This window comes from Eumetopias jubatus, unplaced genomic scaffold (genome assembly GCF_037043125.1).
Source record: "Eumetopias jubatus isolate StellerSeaLion01/CBP00866 unplaced genomic scaffold, mEumJub1_p1.0 scaffold_4, whole genome shotgun sequence".
Lineage (NCBI taxonomy): Eukaryota > Metazoa > Chordata > Mammalia > Carnivora > Otariidae > Eumetopias > Eumetopias jubatus.
In genome coordinates, this window is record NW_028274810.1 from 155,796,530 (window position 1) to 155,813,038 (window position 16,509).

Consider the following 16,509-nt stretch of genomic DNA (forward strand, 5'->3'; position numbering starts at 1 on the left):
TTATTTGATGCCGGACATTTTTTTCCTTATAGAGAGTGACTGCTACTCTGAGAAAAGCTTCATAAATCTGATACTAGATAACTCATTTTATTGAAGGTTTGTTTTAAAATAAGATGTGAAAATAAAGTGAAATGTGAAAATAATATGATTATTTTTATTGATCTACTCTCAAAATTGAGAATTTTCTTGTTCTATTAAACCTCTTAAAGTAGAACTAGCCAACAATCATCATCATAATAGATTTGCACCATTAGTATCTTACCACTCAAACCAACAACGTGGTGTAATTCTTCTACTTTATACAACGGAAAGTTAAATATGTCACAAAAAGAAAACTAGGGAGGGAATTTGAGTAAACCACAAGAAAAAAACAAGTAACAAACTAGTGAGGTGTTCAGTATAAAATCTTCCTGTTTACTTTTTAGCTTACCGTTGCAGAAGGGATTGGATGGATTAAAGTTCATTGGAAATTCATGTGAAACCTGCCAAAAGAGGAAAGAATTGGTGAAGCCTGTTTTGCTTTTGTGGGAGACAAATATTTAAAAATAAGATTTCCTCTTACCTGCCACTGAGGAGGTATCTGAGCTCCAAAACCAAAAGCTGGAAACATTTTATCACTAAAAACAAAATTTGTAAAAACTGAAAGATCATTTTTTAAATAGAAAATTTTATCTTTACTCTTAATAAAACCAATAGTTTCCTTTTTAAATTCAAAATCTTAGGAAAATATAAAGATTAAATCCATAATAACCACCAGAGAGAGCCAATGTTAGTATTTGGCAACAATCATTCTAAGTATTTTTCTGTGCTATGAGGGAGAAAAATCTCTCTATATATTTATAAAAATGGAGTTTATATTCATATTTTATAGCATGCTATTTTCTACTTAAGTACTATATATCGTTTTGCTGAATAAATATGTAGATAAATCCATAACGCTCTAAAAACCACAAGTTCGTTGGCTTATGGCAAACTCATTTGGCAGCAAAACCTGACCTCAACTGATATGAGGTTATTTATAGCTTTTATTCATGCCACTGAATATGAATATTCATACATTTAGCCACAGAAACATAGTGCAAATGCCACATATAAAATCTTCACATTTTTTGTAGCAAAATGTGTGAATATTTGGCCCCAGTGGCTTAAGGATAAAGGATTATGAACCTCAATATATAACATCATGTGAATGGCTGCCAAGTATTCCACTGTATGGATATTTTCCCCCAACCAATAAACATCCAATGTTTTGCTATTATAAAACACTGTAATGAACATACTAATTTTTCTGCTAGGATATATATTTTTTAAGATTTTATTTATTTGTCAGAGAGATAGGGAGAGAGCACAAGCAGGGGAAACAGCAGGGAGGGGGAGAAGCAGGCTCCCAGCTGAGCAAGGAGCCCGATGCGGGACTCGATCCTAGGACCCTGGGATTATGACCTGAGCCGAAGGCAGATGCTTCACCAACCGAGCCACCCAGATGTCCCAGGATACTCTTTTTACATTAATCCTTAATGGTTCTTTCTCCACTGAGGATAGAACCTAAGTCAGACAGATCAGGAGTATTTTTCCCAGTTTGTATTCTGCCTTTAACTTTATTTAAAATATATTTCCTTTTATAGTTTTCAATATTAATGAATGTGAACAAATAAAATTTCTCTCATGATTTCTGCCTCTGCTGCCTTGCTCAGCCTTCCTCACTGCAAATTATAAACAATTCACACAAATTTATTCCTAGAATATTCAAGGTTTGATTTTGATATTAAACTTCTAATTCATCCAGACAGAGTTCAGGAATAGGCTATGAAACAGAAACTGCTACTCTTCACCTGTATCCATTCTCTCCCTTCTTAATATTAGAACACCCGTGCTAGAGACCACAGTAACTCTATCTATTCCAGCACCTCTGGGCTGCATGTGGCCAGGTGGTGGCTAGATTCTGGTCAGGAAAATGTGAATAGAAGTGGTCGTCAGTCACTTCTGAGTCACGATGCCCCTAGGAGGGAAGGCACCTGTACTCCCTTCCAGTTGCCTTTCTCCTCCTCCCACTGACCAGACAAGATGAGAAACATAGCAGTTGCCTTGGACCCAGGGGTGGAATCTACTACTTGACAATGGTAGAACTGCCGTACCAGTCCTATACTGTCTCTAGACTTGCAACATGAAAGAGAAATAAACCTCTCTTGGGGTAAATGCATTTTGTTTTGGGGGTGTCTATTCCAACAGTTTGTCTATACTCTATACAAAAGAGTATCCTAACAGGGGCACCTGGCTGGCTCAGCTGGTGGAGCAAGCAACTCTTGATCTCAAGGTTGTGAGTTGGAGACCCAGGTTGGGTGTAGAGATTACTCAAACAAAAAATCTTAAAAAAAAAAAAAATAGTACCTTAACATATACTGGTATGAGTATGAATTAGGGATCCAAATTCACTTCTTGTCTAGTTTAGCAGCTGTGACAACTCCTTTTCCCTAAAATGTCATCTCTGTCACATACTAAGTTCACGTACACACTAGGGTCTATTTCAAGACTTCTTGCTTTATTCTACTGGTCATGTGCTAGTTCTGTAATATTAATTATTATAGCTTTAAAATGAGTTTTAATATCTGCAAACTCCCCTCATTTTTTTTCCTGAAGAATTTCTTGGCTTTTCTGATTCATTTTTCCCCTCCAGAAAATTTTAAAAATCATTTTAGCATGGCTCCATTGCAATTTTGATTAGAATTGATTAATTTGGGGAGAAATTTTATATCTTACATCATTATGACATCTGCCTATCTAGAATCACTGTGTATCTCTCCACTTAAACAGGTTTTTCTTTGTCCCTTAGTACAATTTTGTAGTTTTCCCTTACTAAAGATCACAGACCTCTTAATGAATTCATTCTCAGTTTTTATTGCATTATGAATTGTGATCTTGTATCTGCTGTAATTCTTGAACTGGTTATTGCTGGCTGGCGAGAAATTGCTGATTTTTTAAATTTTATGTTGTATCTGACCACCGTTCTGAACTCTCACTACTTTCTAAAATTTTTTTACTTGATTGTTTTAGGTTTGAATTCATTCCTTACAGGTTTGCTAGAATGTATGTATGAAACTGTCTTGGCCTGGTGCCCTTGTGAGGAGTGGCTCTTTGACTAGCTATTCCATTCCTTCCATGGTTCCAGGTCTACGCAGCCTCTTTGAATCAACTCTGGTAACTTAAAGCTTTCCTCCCCCCAAAAAATAATCCTTTAATCAAGATTTCCCAATATAATAACAAAGTTTTACATACTATTAACTTTTAATTCTAAAGGTTTTTTCTTGAATTTATGTTTATAATCTCTGTCTCATTACCAATATCCTATGCATGTTTTCTCTTTCTTGGGGGTCAGCGTTGGCAGATTTACCTGAGTTTTGTTGAACTTGCAAAGAATCATCTCTTCATTTAATTTACTCATTTAGTGGGGTTTTTTAAACTTTCCAAGTCCCTACTTTTAGTGCTTAGAAGAAATCAGCACAGTACATAATACAGCTTGGAAAGCATGTCTCTGGAGCAGACAGCCCAGGCTCAATTCTGTCTCTGCCAGTTATCAGTTGAGTGACCCTAGACAAGTTAACTTCCTATGCCTCAGTTTTTTCATCTATACACTGCAGATGATAATGGATGATAATAGTACCTATGTCACAGCAAAGTATGAGGATTAGGTGAGTATCATGCAGAAACTATATTAAATTGTGCCTGACACATAATAGCTAATATATAGGTAGAATCTGCTATTATATTATATCTTTTTCTTCTTATTCTTTAATTTTATTTTATTGAAAAGCTAGTTCATTTACATTCAATTTTTCTTGTTTAAAAATAAAGGCATGTAAAGCCAGAAATTTTCCTCTATAACAACAGGACCACACTGTATGTTAACTACCTAAAATTTAAAAAAATTTTAAAGAGAACCACGTATAGTTTTCTTGGTGCCCCTTATTTCTAGATAGTCTGTTATACTTCAATTTCCTCTTTGATCTAAGAACTACTTAAGATTTTTTTATTTCCATATGGTAAATTTTATTTTAGTTATCCTTTTGTTATTAACTTCTAGGTGGCAGTCTGATAAAGTAACTCTGTAATTTTTTAATTTTTTATATAAACCCCATTATAATTGTGTTACTTTAAAATTTTTATTATATTTCTATTTTCAATTGAAATACTTTGATACTCTATTATCAAACATGTCCATGGTTATATTTTTCATTTTGGATTATGTAACAAAGTTTTCTATAAAATAATTTTTTATCATATTTAATGATAATGTCTTGAATTCTACTAGGCTGATATCAGAATCGCCACCTTTGGTTTAGATTTGTTTGCATTTGCCTGAAAAGTTTACCTCTTTAAATGGCATAGCAGATTAATGAAAAGCTCCAACAATATATGTAAGGGCTTTTATCATAAAGTAATAGGCAAAGACAAGTGAAAATTTATACAATGCCCTAAGAGATACAGAACAAAAAATTATTAATGCGGACTTTTTTTTCTATTGTTTGGTAAACCTTCAAGAGGGCCTATTTAATTCATTCAAAAATCTATACACTGAGAATCTATTCAAAATATTTTATAGCAATTAGGTCAAGTTATCTTTTGGCACTTAATCAAAGTTGCCATTAAGAAAATAATTTGAGGGGCTCCTGGGTGGCTTAGTCACTTAAGCATCCAACTCTTGATTTTGGCTCAGGTCATGATCTCAGGGTCATGAGATCCAGTCCCAAGTGGTGCTCTACACTCAGCAGGGAGTCTGCTTGGGATTGATTCTCTCTGGCTGTTCCCCCCACTTGCGTGCTCTCTCTCTCTCTCTCTCTCTATCGCTCTCTCTCTCAAATAAATAAATCTTAAAAAAAAGAAAAAAGAAAATAATTTGACAGTGACTGCCAAGAAATAGACATGTTAATAAACAGTGTCTACAAATGTTTACAAAATGTGTCATCTGGACTCCAATCACACAGATAACTTATCCCTAATAAGTAAGCCCCAAGGAAACAGTTGACTCCAGTGAGCTATTAAATATACAAGCTATATATAATACATTATAACTGATCACAGCTAGAGATAAGAGGTCAAAAGTAAACCCTAAGACTGCCACAAAGAGAAAACTAGAAAGATAACACAAAAGAAATTTTAGGGAGAAATTTACCCCCACCATACCCTCTCCCCTGCCCCCAATCAACCCCAGCGGCCTTATCACTACCAACTCTATCAGAGTACCAGCAGATGGAACAGAAACTGCCCTTTCTGGGGAGTTATAAAAACAAATATTTTAGTCATACTCACGTATCATAATCTTGAATGACCAGTCCCACAGACCAGATAGCAGTCAAATACTCATTAACACCATTGGGGCTGATGTAATGAAGGGAGTCAGGAGACCTTGGGTCACCATTAGAGCCAGTGAAGTCCACACCCACCTGCCAAAGAATAATCACAGCCCTTACTAAGGAGAAGCCATATGCTCAATGTCCAGGAGACAAACATTCATCCCAGAGCCTGCTGCTGCCATTTCCTAACAAATGCCTGGGCCTACCAGTATTTACACAGACAATTAAACAATTAAAGCTTCAGCCTGAAACAACCTGCTATTCATATTTTTTCTAGATGACTCAAATCCACGAATTATTACACCCATGAGTTTAGACATAGGGCTTGCTTTGTAGGTTGTTTGACTAACGCTTTCTATAATTTAAATTACTCTAGGACTTATCTGTTTTCCATCAGAAGGAACAGGTCTTATCAACAAAGTTAAAGGCTTCATGATGAACTTAGACAACCAGTCTGAGAAGACCACACTAAAAAGTTTATGTAAATTTCAAAGTCAGTTTTACAGGAAAAGAAAGAACACTGCAAAACGGTAGGAGAAAGTAACATGTTACAGCCTACTTTGAAAAAGTCAGTGTTACTTACAGTAAAATTCAGCTGACATCCTCCCATGATATAGTCAAGGAATGTGCATTCCACTGTAATCTAAAAACAAATAGCAAACTGTTAAAATAAAAAATCTCTTACTGGGGTACCTGGGTGGCTGAGTCAGTTGAGCATCCGACTCTTGGTTTTGGCTCAGGTCATGATCTCCAGGTCATGGGATTGAGCCTCACGACAGACTCTGCACTCTCTGCACTCAGCGAGGAGTCCGCTTGGGATTCTCTCTCCCTCTCCTTCTGCCCCTCACCCCCCCTTTAAAAATAAATAAACAAATCTTTTTAAAAAAATATCTTACTATACAAGCAAGAGCTCTCTGGCATATATTTTTAACAGTTTAGAAACTGAACACATGATATAAACAGGTGGAAATCACCCTAGCATTTGAGTTTAAGTACCCCTGCCCCTACTTGTCATAAATCTGTTAAGATTTTACTTTGAGATAATTAAAGCAATGTTAAGATTAGAATTTTTTAAAGATTTACTTATTTTAGAGAGAGAGAGAGAGAGCATGAGCAGGGGGGAGAGACATAGGGAGAGGGAGACACAGAGAGAGAGAGAAGCAGACTCCCTGCTGAGCAGGGAACCCAAATTGGGGCTCGATCTCATGACCCCGATATCATGACCTGAGCTGAAATTAAGAGTCGGACACTCAACCGACTAAACCACCCAGGCCGCCCTAAGATTAGACTATTAATGGCCAAAGATGAAATAAACTTACTTTTTTAAGAAACTAGTAATGAGTCTAATATGTTGAGAGCTTGATAATAATCAAGATTTAAAAAAAAAAAAAAACCCATTTGTTTGTTGTAAGAAATCTCTTGCATTTTTCCCTCTATTTTTAATATCTCAACTTGAAATTATGACCAGGATAGATGCACTGGGTCAGATCATTTCCACTAATGCCCTGGGAAAATACCATGATGTTTCACATTTCCTAAAAATAAGGAAAAAACTTTAATATTCTTTGTCTTTTGCTAAAAAGTTGTCAAACTTTAAAAGCAAAGTTATTTGAAAGATTTCTTTACTTTGCCTACTCTCTTCTTTTCCCTAAGAGTGTCCAGATGATCATATGATTTTCAACTGCCCAAAATTCAATTCACATTTCCTAAAATAAGGAAAAACTTTAATATTCTTTGTCTAGTTTAATATATACCATATTGAAAAAAGAACTTGAAATGTGATCTCATTATACTATAAATGGTTAAGATCAACTAACCTCACACTGTTTCACACTGATAACGCCTGAATTCTTGTAGCTTTTCTTCTTTTGCCTCTTTTTTTCATTTATGCATTCAAATTCCACCTGTAGGAAGAAAAGACAAAATATTAATTCTTACTAGTGATATAAAAAATGCCCATGTTGGGGCGCCTGGGTGGCTCAGCCGGTTAAGCATCTGCCTTCGGCTCAGGTCACGATCCCAGGATCCTGGGATCAAGCCCTGCGTCAGGCCCCCTGCTCATGCTTGTGTGTGCATGTGTCGTCTCTGTCTCTCTCTGAAATAAATGAAATCTTTTTAAAAGTGCCAATGTGAATTTAAATGAATGGCTTTTTTCTCTTGGAATCAAACCACCTGTTGATGTAGGTCTGTTGCAAAATACAATTTTGAAATACTTACTAATAAAGTATGTGAAATATTTATCACTGAAATTTCCAAAAGGCATCCCTAAGATTGTATAACTTTTAAAATAGTTCCTAATTATAGATTTTGCCTCTGTAGATGATCTCCTTGCAAATGCTCCAAGTAGCATTCTTTATTTTTTATAATAAGGGAAATAAAATATTACTCCAAGCCATTATTTTCAGAAAGAACAAAAATATGCTGCTTAGAAAAGAAGGAAAAAACCTACCAACAGAAAACGAAAATATATGGAGCCTGTGTGGTAAAATATGCAAAGATCATCTTTTTCCCCTGGGAATACTTTTAGGAATAGAACTTAATATCTTACGTCTTCTTTTCAGTATAGTTCCTTTCCCCAAATAGAAGGATCTTCTTTTCCACCTCCGAGCCATCTATCTATATATAAGGCTTGGCTCAAGCTGCCCTCCTCTATAACATCAACTACTATTCCAGTGTTCTATCTCCATTCATCTGTTTAAACTTCTACAACCATATAAAATTAGTTACATAGTTTGTGTTATCCTCAATTGTTTCATTTCATTAATTTTGTTTCATACCTAAGATATAATCACCTCCAAATTATACCTTCAAATTTTCCCTATCTTGATCAACTCATTGCACACTTGATGAATCACCTTTTCTGATTAATAGAAAGTAACTTAGATACTTTAGACAGAGTCATTGCTAATTTTCTAAGAATCAAACATTAAAAGGTACAATAGATACAATGATAAAAAACAAAATCATGTTAAACAAATTCTTTGGTAGTTCAGGATCCTGCCAGAATCTTAGTCATCATCATAAATATTAACTACTGAATATTTGAGATGCGGAAAAGCCCTAAAGAGAATTCTCATTGGTAAAAGGCTGTGTTACTTCAATTCATTTATTCCCACTTTGACAGAGTGTCTACCAAGTAGCAGGCGCTGTTCTAGGCACTGTAAACACAGAGATAAGATATGGCCCTACCTGTGAAGAACTAGAGTGGGTAAACATTGTCACTGCAGCAACATTAAAAGCCCCATTCTGTCACGGAGAAGGGAAGGATCAAGAAAGCTGGATTTAGAAAAACTCTACATGACCCATAAAGTATTACAGAGTTCGTTGTTCACTACCATCTAAAAGCAGGTCATTTACTAATTCTGCAAGATAGTGACAAAGTGAAATTACTGAAATGACAATCCAGACCACTCCTCATATTTAGTTCTTTTCGGTAGCTTGTTTTAGTTGAGCTGTTCAGACTTTTAGCATTTTCCATTAGTTCTGCTTTTAAAAAAAATTCTTTAAATAGGAGATTTACAGCTGAATTTTGCTATTTTAATTCAAAAACTCTTAATTCAAAGCTAATACAATTTTTGCACTTAAACCATTAGATATGATTTTAAAAGCCTTTCCTACTTCACACAAGCATTTCTGTACAGGCTACTTCTAGTACCTGCCCTTTGTGACCAGGGAGTAGGGACAGGGCTATAGATCTCTATGTGACCTACTGAAAATTCTCATTTCATTATGTTTGTTTAAAACTCGTTTCTCCCCATTACTTAAATCAAATGGCTCATAAGTGTTATTTATTTATTTAGTATTTAAGTTTTGATCTAAAACTATCAGTATCTTTTCTTAAATTTACTTCACTTAAATGATGAGGTAAAAAAGACCTCACCTAACCATAACCTCTTATCTCTTAAACCCCATGTTTCTGTTTTCAAAAGCAAAGGCCGTATATATGAACATTATGCAGGTCTCTAAGCATGTAATAAACAATTCATATTATTCATTTATTCTGTTATAAAGAGAATTAACAGCTAATCTCATTCAAACTAGAAAGGAAATAAGATGGGAGCAACTGATAAATTTTACTCATAAAATTCTCCAAAATAGTTTTTAGCCACCTAGGTCTGAGAGACAGAAAAGTTTCAGAAGCACTCTCAGATATATGTTGGGATGCTAAATAATAAACTGAATGTAGTTAAGGCACATGAATGATCTTAACAAAATTAATGCCATTAGATGGAGGCTTAATATTATATAATTTGAAATACCATAATTATGCTTTTATCCTTCTCTTTGGTGAAAACAAATCAGAGAGAAAAGCCAGAGGCAGACTGCACATTTATGTACACAGTCCAAGCCCAGGTATTTATCTAGTGTTGTAGAACTTAATTATTATGACCAACAAAATGCCAAATGCTTTAAAACTAGGATTTTCAATCAAACCATATATGTTGCCCGAAGCTAAAGGAAACCAAACCTCTAATTTTTTTTTTTAAGATTTTATTTATTTATTTGACAGAGAGAGACACAGTGAGAGAGGGAACACAAGCAGGGGGAGTGGGAGAGGGAGAAGCAGGCTTCCCGCGGAGCAGGGAGCCCGATGTGGGGCTTGATCTCAGGACCCTGGGATCATGACCTGAGCACAAGGCAGACGCTTAACGACTGAGACACCCAGGCGCCCCCAAACCTCTAATTTTAAATGTAAACTTATACTCCCAAGTATGGATTTTGGATCATCCAACTACTACACATATAAGATCCACAGATTTCAGAACATTTTGTAACACAGAGTAAAAACATGGTAGACTGTTTACTATACCAAGGAAAAAAATGAAATAATAAATACATGGCCAAACAGTAAAGCACATTCAAGTGACAAAGATTCAACTTACAGGTGAATTTCTGGAGGCTTCTTTCAGTTTTGTCATGGTGGTTTGAAATGTTCCAATGAGATCATGTGACCCATCATTATCATAATCATAGCACTCTACCTAGAATTAAGTAGCATAAAAATATATAAAAATCAACCTCATTTTATTTAAAAGGATTGACTGCAATAAATGGACTTACAAGAAGTACCCTATTAATTAAAAAAAGTGAAAATGTTTAATAGGAGAAGCAGGAACTAACTTCCTGGAAGACTAATACTGAAATACTTTCAAACCCCAGCTATCCTTGGAATGGGGCTCTAGGATAGATTACAGGCAGATGAAAAATGCAAATACCGTTTAAATTCCACATTAAGCAGTTTCCAGTTCATCTATCATGCCCTTTACAAGAGCTGATAAAATCAAAATGGAATTATACCTTCTTTCTCATCCACTTCTTTACTTTGTTATCACTATACAATGACTAAAAGCCTTCATCTGCAGGAAGAAAGGATGTCAGTGTCCTAGACAACTAAAACTTGTGTAATTAAATTCTAGATGGTTTAGAAATATGGCAAATGTATTTCATTAGCTTCAATCTGGTAAGGCTAGGCTTGTATTCAGAGTTAGACATGATGAAATCAGATTTGCATCCTAAAAATCACAACTCTTAGAATGAAAAAGAAAATTAGAGGAAAAGAGTACTTAATCCACTGAGGAAGTACCCAGACTGGGTCATATATTATCTCTACTTCCATGTAAGACAGGGTGAATTCTATTCCTATCTATGGCTCTCACCAAATGCTTGTTCTTTCTTAAAGCAGACAGAAGAGAGCTGAGAGTACTTGATGTGCATGTAGCTTTGTGCCAAGTTGACAGCGTAGCCAGAGGGTAAATATCCACAAGAATACATCATTATTCATTGCAATGAGAATATTAAGGTGGTGTGAACTGTTAGCAGAGGTGTTCATTGTGATCAGTGAATAACCAGTGTTTTTATAGTGCATTGTAATTTCAGAACAGATTATCTCATTTCTGCAAACATTTATTATGTACACTTCACACTTTATCTACATAGGCTTGTGAAGTAGGCAAAGGAATTAAACAGTGTTAGAAGATGATATCTTTTTTTAAATTTTTATTTATTTATTTGAGGGAGAGTGAGAGTGAGAAAGCACAAGCACGGGGGTGGGGCGGGGTAGGGAACAGCAGAGGGAGAGGGAGAAGCAGGCTCCCCACTGAACAGGGAGCCCGATGCGGGGCTCGATCCCAGAACCCTGGGATCATGACCTGAGCCGAAGGCAGACACTTAACGGACTGAGCCATCCAGGTGCCCCAGAAGATGGTATGTTTTATTTGGTAACCAACATAGGTAAAATAAAGCTGTGCTAAGGACACTTTTGAATTCTTCTAGAGATTTAAAATAAAAGCCTGTAACTGAGAGTATTTGCCAAGAGAGTATCCTTTACAAAGTTATATTAATTGCCAAGTTAAAATGCTTAGGATTTATGTGTTCACCAAGCAAAGTGATTTATTTTCTTTGCAGTCCTATGAGAAGTGAACTGTGTGCCTATCATAACAGGAAGTGTTTCATTCCTTACTAATATTTTCATTATTATTCCAGGGAGACTAAAAATCAATCAATAAAGACAAGGTCTAGAACTGCAATTTTGAGTAACTGTAAAAGATTTTTATTTTTTGTAAACAGTTTGGTCACTGACCAATTATGACACTTTGATTCTTGCCTTATATATCTGATACTTAATTTTTATTTTTTTTAATTTTATTTATTTATTTGAGAGAGAGAATGAGAGATAGAGAGCACAAGAGGGAAGAGGGTCAGAGGGTCAGAGGGAGAACCAGACTCCCCGCTGAGCAGGGAGCCCGATGCGGGACTCGATCCCGGGACTCCAGGATCATGACCTGAACTGAAGGCAGTAGCTTAACCAACTGAGCCACCCAGGTGCCCTGATATTTAATTTTTAAACCAAAGTCCCTTTATCTGACTCTTCAAACTGTGAGGGGAAAAGAAAATCAATGATCTTACTAATTTTTTTCCAGAGAAAGTAAAATTAAGATAAAGCCAAAGCAATCTTAATATTTTCATGATTGCACTTTTAATAGATTTTTTTTTTAACTATGGAAAATAGAACTTGATTTTTTTTTTTTTAAGTAAGTTCTATACCCAACATGGGGCTTGAACTCACCACCCTGGGATCAAGAGTAGCATGCTCTACTGAGGCAGTCAGGTGCCCCTGAACTTTGCACTTTAGATTTGCATTCAGGAAACTCCAACTTCTATCTAAGACAAGATCAAGCTTTGATAAGGCCAATTTTATTTTTTAAAAAAGCATATGAACACCTAAAAAAGCATATGAACACCTTCATATGTTTAGACTGACTAAGACTACAGGGAATGTAAAAAGATTTTTAAGTTGGAATTTCTTTTTTTTTTTTAAAGATTTTATTCTGTTTTGTTTATTTGAGAGAGAGATGAAATAGAGAGAGCATGAGAGGGGGGAGGGTCAGAGGGAGAAGCAGACTCCCCGATGAGCAGGGAGCCTGATGCGGGACTCGATCCCGGGACTCCAGGATCATGACCTGAGCCGAAGGCAGTCGCTTAACCAACTGAGCCACTCAGGCACCCCTAAGTTGGAATTTCTGATAGCTCACTCTAATAACTATATAGGAAAAATTCACCATTGCCCCACTGAAGACAAACATTCAGTGCTAAAGAAAGATGTGATGCTGGCCTATGTTCAGACACAGTTTGCGGTAAATGATGTAATGATTTGTGTTATTTAATTTCTCTTCTCAAAAATTCAAAAACTAATACTATTGGCTGTTTTAAACAATGATACAGTATCAGCAGTGCTTGTGACATTGAAATATATGCATATACACATATGTATATATATAAAAGAATGCACACACCACACAACACTACATTCATTAAGGCATTCCCATTTTAGGCAAGGTGGCAACATGCATGATTATTTCTTTTACTCACTTGATCTTATAAGAATAATAATACATGCTGGAGCGATAACACTGGCACGTTCACACAGCAACAAAAAAACTATTGATGATTCTGACTCTATCCTCTGCTCTAAAACTCTTTTCCACACCTCTAAATGATTTCCAAACACCAAGAGAATCACAGATGTATGACTTTGTGATATTGCAAAGAAATACAGCACTAAAGAAATAAAGACAGTCATGACGTGGCAAACCAAGTTGTGTATGGTTAAAACAAACTGAGGAAGTTTTAAGAACGGAAGACATTCATCAGAGAAAGCTCAGAAAATCAGTTTACTTACTATAATAAAATAGCCCTGTAAGCATGCCACTGTGTGCAAAAAACGTTTAAAAAACATTGTTTCATTGTTAACACATTATTACAAGCAATCAGTTATGGTTTAGGCATTTCTTTTCCCCAGCCTTTCCTGTTTCTCAGATCTAATAAAGTTTCAACTTATTATTTTTAATGTGAAAAGCAAAAGTTCTAGATTTAGTATAACAATAGAAAGTAATTTTTAAAACTACTGTTCTACTATTTATTTTTTACCTAAATTTTCACTGCTGTTTGAAATAACACATAAATTGTACTTATATTAATCTTTAAAGTTCTCTGCCAACTGAGGACAAATTTTTTTGGATCTAAGGAATGAAGCCATTTTCAAGGTAACAGTATCTGTGCTATGTATAATGGTTTGTAAAACTTTCACTTTCATTAATTTAATCCTTCCCTTTTTGGTAATCTAGACATTATTTTCTCTATTGTATAAGTGAAAAAGTTAGATGACCTGCCCAAGATCCCTTACCTGGTTGAAGGCCTAAGCCTGACACGAAATCCTGTGCTCTGTGCCATCACCTTTCCTGTTTTTACCGTATTCATTACCAAAAGAAAACAAAAACAAAAACAAACTCCACTTTGGTTTGCTGACAAGTAAACACAAGAAGAGGCTTCTATCTGGAATCTTATATAAAGAGACTCTAGGATAATGTGTCTTAAAAATAATAAATATTTTCTAATAAATGGCTACAAATTAAAACGTTAAAAAAATTCTCAGACACATGCTACTTCCTGTTCCCACTCTGCTTTCCTAATGCTTTATACTAAAGCCATCTAGAAGTTTTCAATGAATAATATCCTGCTCTGAAAATAAGCGATGGAAAATGCCACCACTATTCTCTACTGCTGATGGTAGAAGGAAGCTCTGGGTTTTTAGTCAAGTAAATCTGCTTTTATCTGCAAGGGGCACACCAAAGGCAAAGAGGGCAGTTAAAGGTTCCTATTTGCAGAGCAAAGGAATCTTTAATTAAAGGGAGGAAAGATTTAAATTGGACATTTTATTTTTAAAAATGAAGAGTAAAATAAAAATCATAATTTTTGATTAAGCATTAGGTGAACAGATCAGTCAAACGTGTCGACCCTTCAAACTGACCATTTACTCACCAGAGACATTTCTATTTTAATATTCCTAAATACAAATAAAATTCAATCCTTACAGGGATCTATCAGATCATTTACTTCTATGAAATACTATCTAATCAACTAGTTTTATGAAAGACATATATGTGTGTATATATAAAATATATATAACTTTAAATTACCTTGATCGTTTTGTCCATATCTCCATAGCACAGGGAGTTCAGAGAGATTTTAAAAGGTCTCCAAACAGGATTCAAGTTATTTTTAATAACCTATAAAATGAAGGTTCAAAGACTAGTTAGAAAAACATTCAGTCCATTAATATTTTGCTCTTCCTTTTCCTAGATTCTTGCTACACTCTCATCAATCATCCTTCACCTTTTCACCCAGTCAACTTTTTCAATGAAAAGCTATCTAGGACAATATTATACAAGCGTTAGAAGAAAAATGAGATAGATACATTCGAGAAAAGAAAAGAAACTACTTGGAAAATATATTTCACCCATATCAAGGTAAACTTAGAAACTACAGATTGTTGATTTTGTTGGAAACCAGGGTTTTCATTGCAGGACACAGAAGATTCAAATTTGGAATAAGAAACGATGAGAAAGAACCTTGCTGGGTTGGACTTGAATGGAAGAAATAGTCTAAATTTGTGATTTAAAATTTTTGTAAATATACATACACATAATAAACACAAATACACGTTTCCCAGCTATGTCCATCAAAAAGACAAAAATGAAATGACATCTCAGTAGCTATGAGCATATCTAACACTACTCCCTTAAAGGAATAGGGTTCCAAGAGAAAGGGCCCATTCCAGACCTGGGACAGAGTGAGCATAAGGTGACCTGAGAATATACTTTATTATTTTTTTTAAGATTTTATTTACTTATTTGATAGAGAGAGAGAGAGAGAGACAGCGAGAGAGGGAACACAAGCGGGGGGTGGGGGAGGGAGAAGCAGACTCCCCACTGAGCAGGGAGCCTGATGCGGGGCTCGATCCCAGGACCCTGGGATCATGACCTGAGCCAAAGGCAGATGCTTAACGACTGAGCCACCCAGGTGCCCCGAGAATATACTTTAATACAAAGTAAGAGAATGAGGGCACCTGGCTGGCTCAGTCAGAGCAGCATAATTGATCTCAGGGTTGTGAATTTAAGCCCCATGTTTGGTGTAGAGATCACTTAAAAAAAAAAAAAATAAACTTAAAAAAACCCCATAAATAAATAGATAAATAAATAAATATATAAAAGAATGCTTAAATACTAATGGGGTTATGTTAAAAGAACCCAGAAGCCTTTTGATGTCACTCTCCCTGGCCAAATCTGGATTGATTTGAACAGCAAAAATGATGACAGTAATGAATTATAACACAATGAATACACTGTGTTAACAGTCATGAGTCTACTAAAAATTAAAAAGGAAGCAAGAAAAGAGATGAAAGAGGAGTATCTGTTAACATATGTAAAGGGATGAAAGATTTAGAAAAAAATCACTATTGGGACGCCTGGGTGGCTCAGTCGTTAAGCGGCTGCCTTCGGCTCAGGTCACGATCCCGGGGTCCTGGGTTCGAGCCCCATATTGGGCTCCCCACTCTGCGGGAAGCCTGCTTCTCCCTCTCCCACTCCCCCTGCTTGTGTTCCCCCTCTCGCTGTGTCTTTCTCTGTCAAATAAATAATAAAATCTTTAAAAAAAAAAAAGAAAAAAATCACTATTTCATAACCCCTAATATAAAAATTGATCTAGGTATGGATCATCAATAGACAGGTGATAAGCTAAAAAACAGTTTAATCATGCAGTCTCCAAGTATCACACCACAGATCACTTATTAATTACAAAAGGTAAAAAATGGGACTTTATCATG

At 35.5% G+C, this 16,509-nt stretch overlaps 1 protein-coding gene across 1 annotated transcript in view; it reads right to left on the bottom strand.

Annotated features, from left to right (window-relative positions):
• CPNE3 (copine 3) overlaps positions 1 to 16,509 on the bottom strand; it is a 50,850-nt gene that overhangs the window by 9,636 nt on the left and 24,705 nt on the right. The window contains exons 7-13 of the mRNA XM_028111441.2: positions 14,825 to 14,914; positions 10,232 to 10,330; positions 7,166 to 7,252; positions 5,932 to 5,991; positions 5,305 to 5,438; positions 563 to 617; positions 431 to 482 (exon numbers count right to left, since the gene is read on the bottom strand). Of these exons, the coding sequence (XP_027967242.1) occupies positions 431 to 482; positions 563 to 617; positions 5,305 to 5,438; positions 5,932 to 5,991; positions 7,166 to 7,252; positions 10,232 to 10,330; positions 14,825 to 14,914 (577 nt within the window). The remainder of the gene's footprint in view (positions 1 to 430; positions 483 to 562; positions 618 to 5,304; positions 5,439 to 5,931; positions 5,992 to 7,165; positions 7,253 to 10,231; positions 10,331 to 14,824; positions 14,915 to 16,509) is intronic.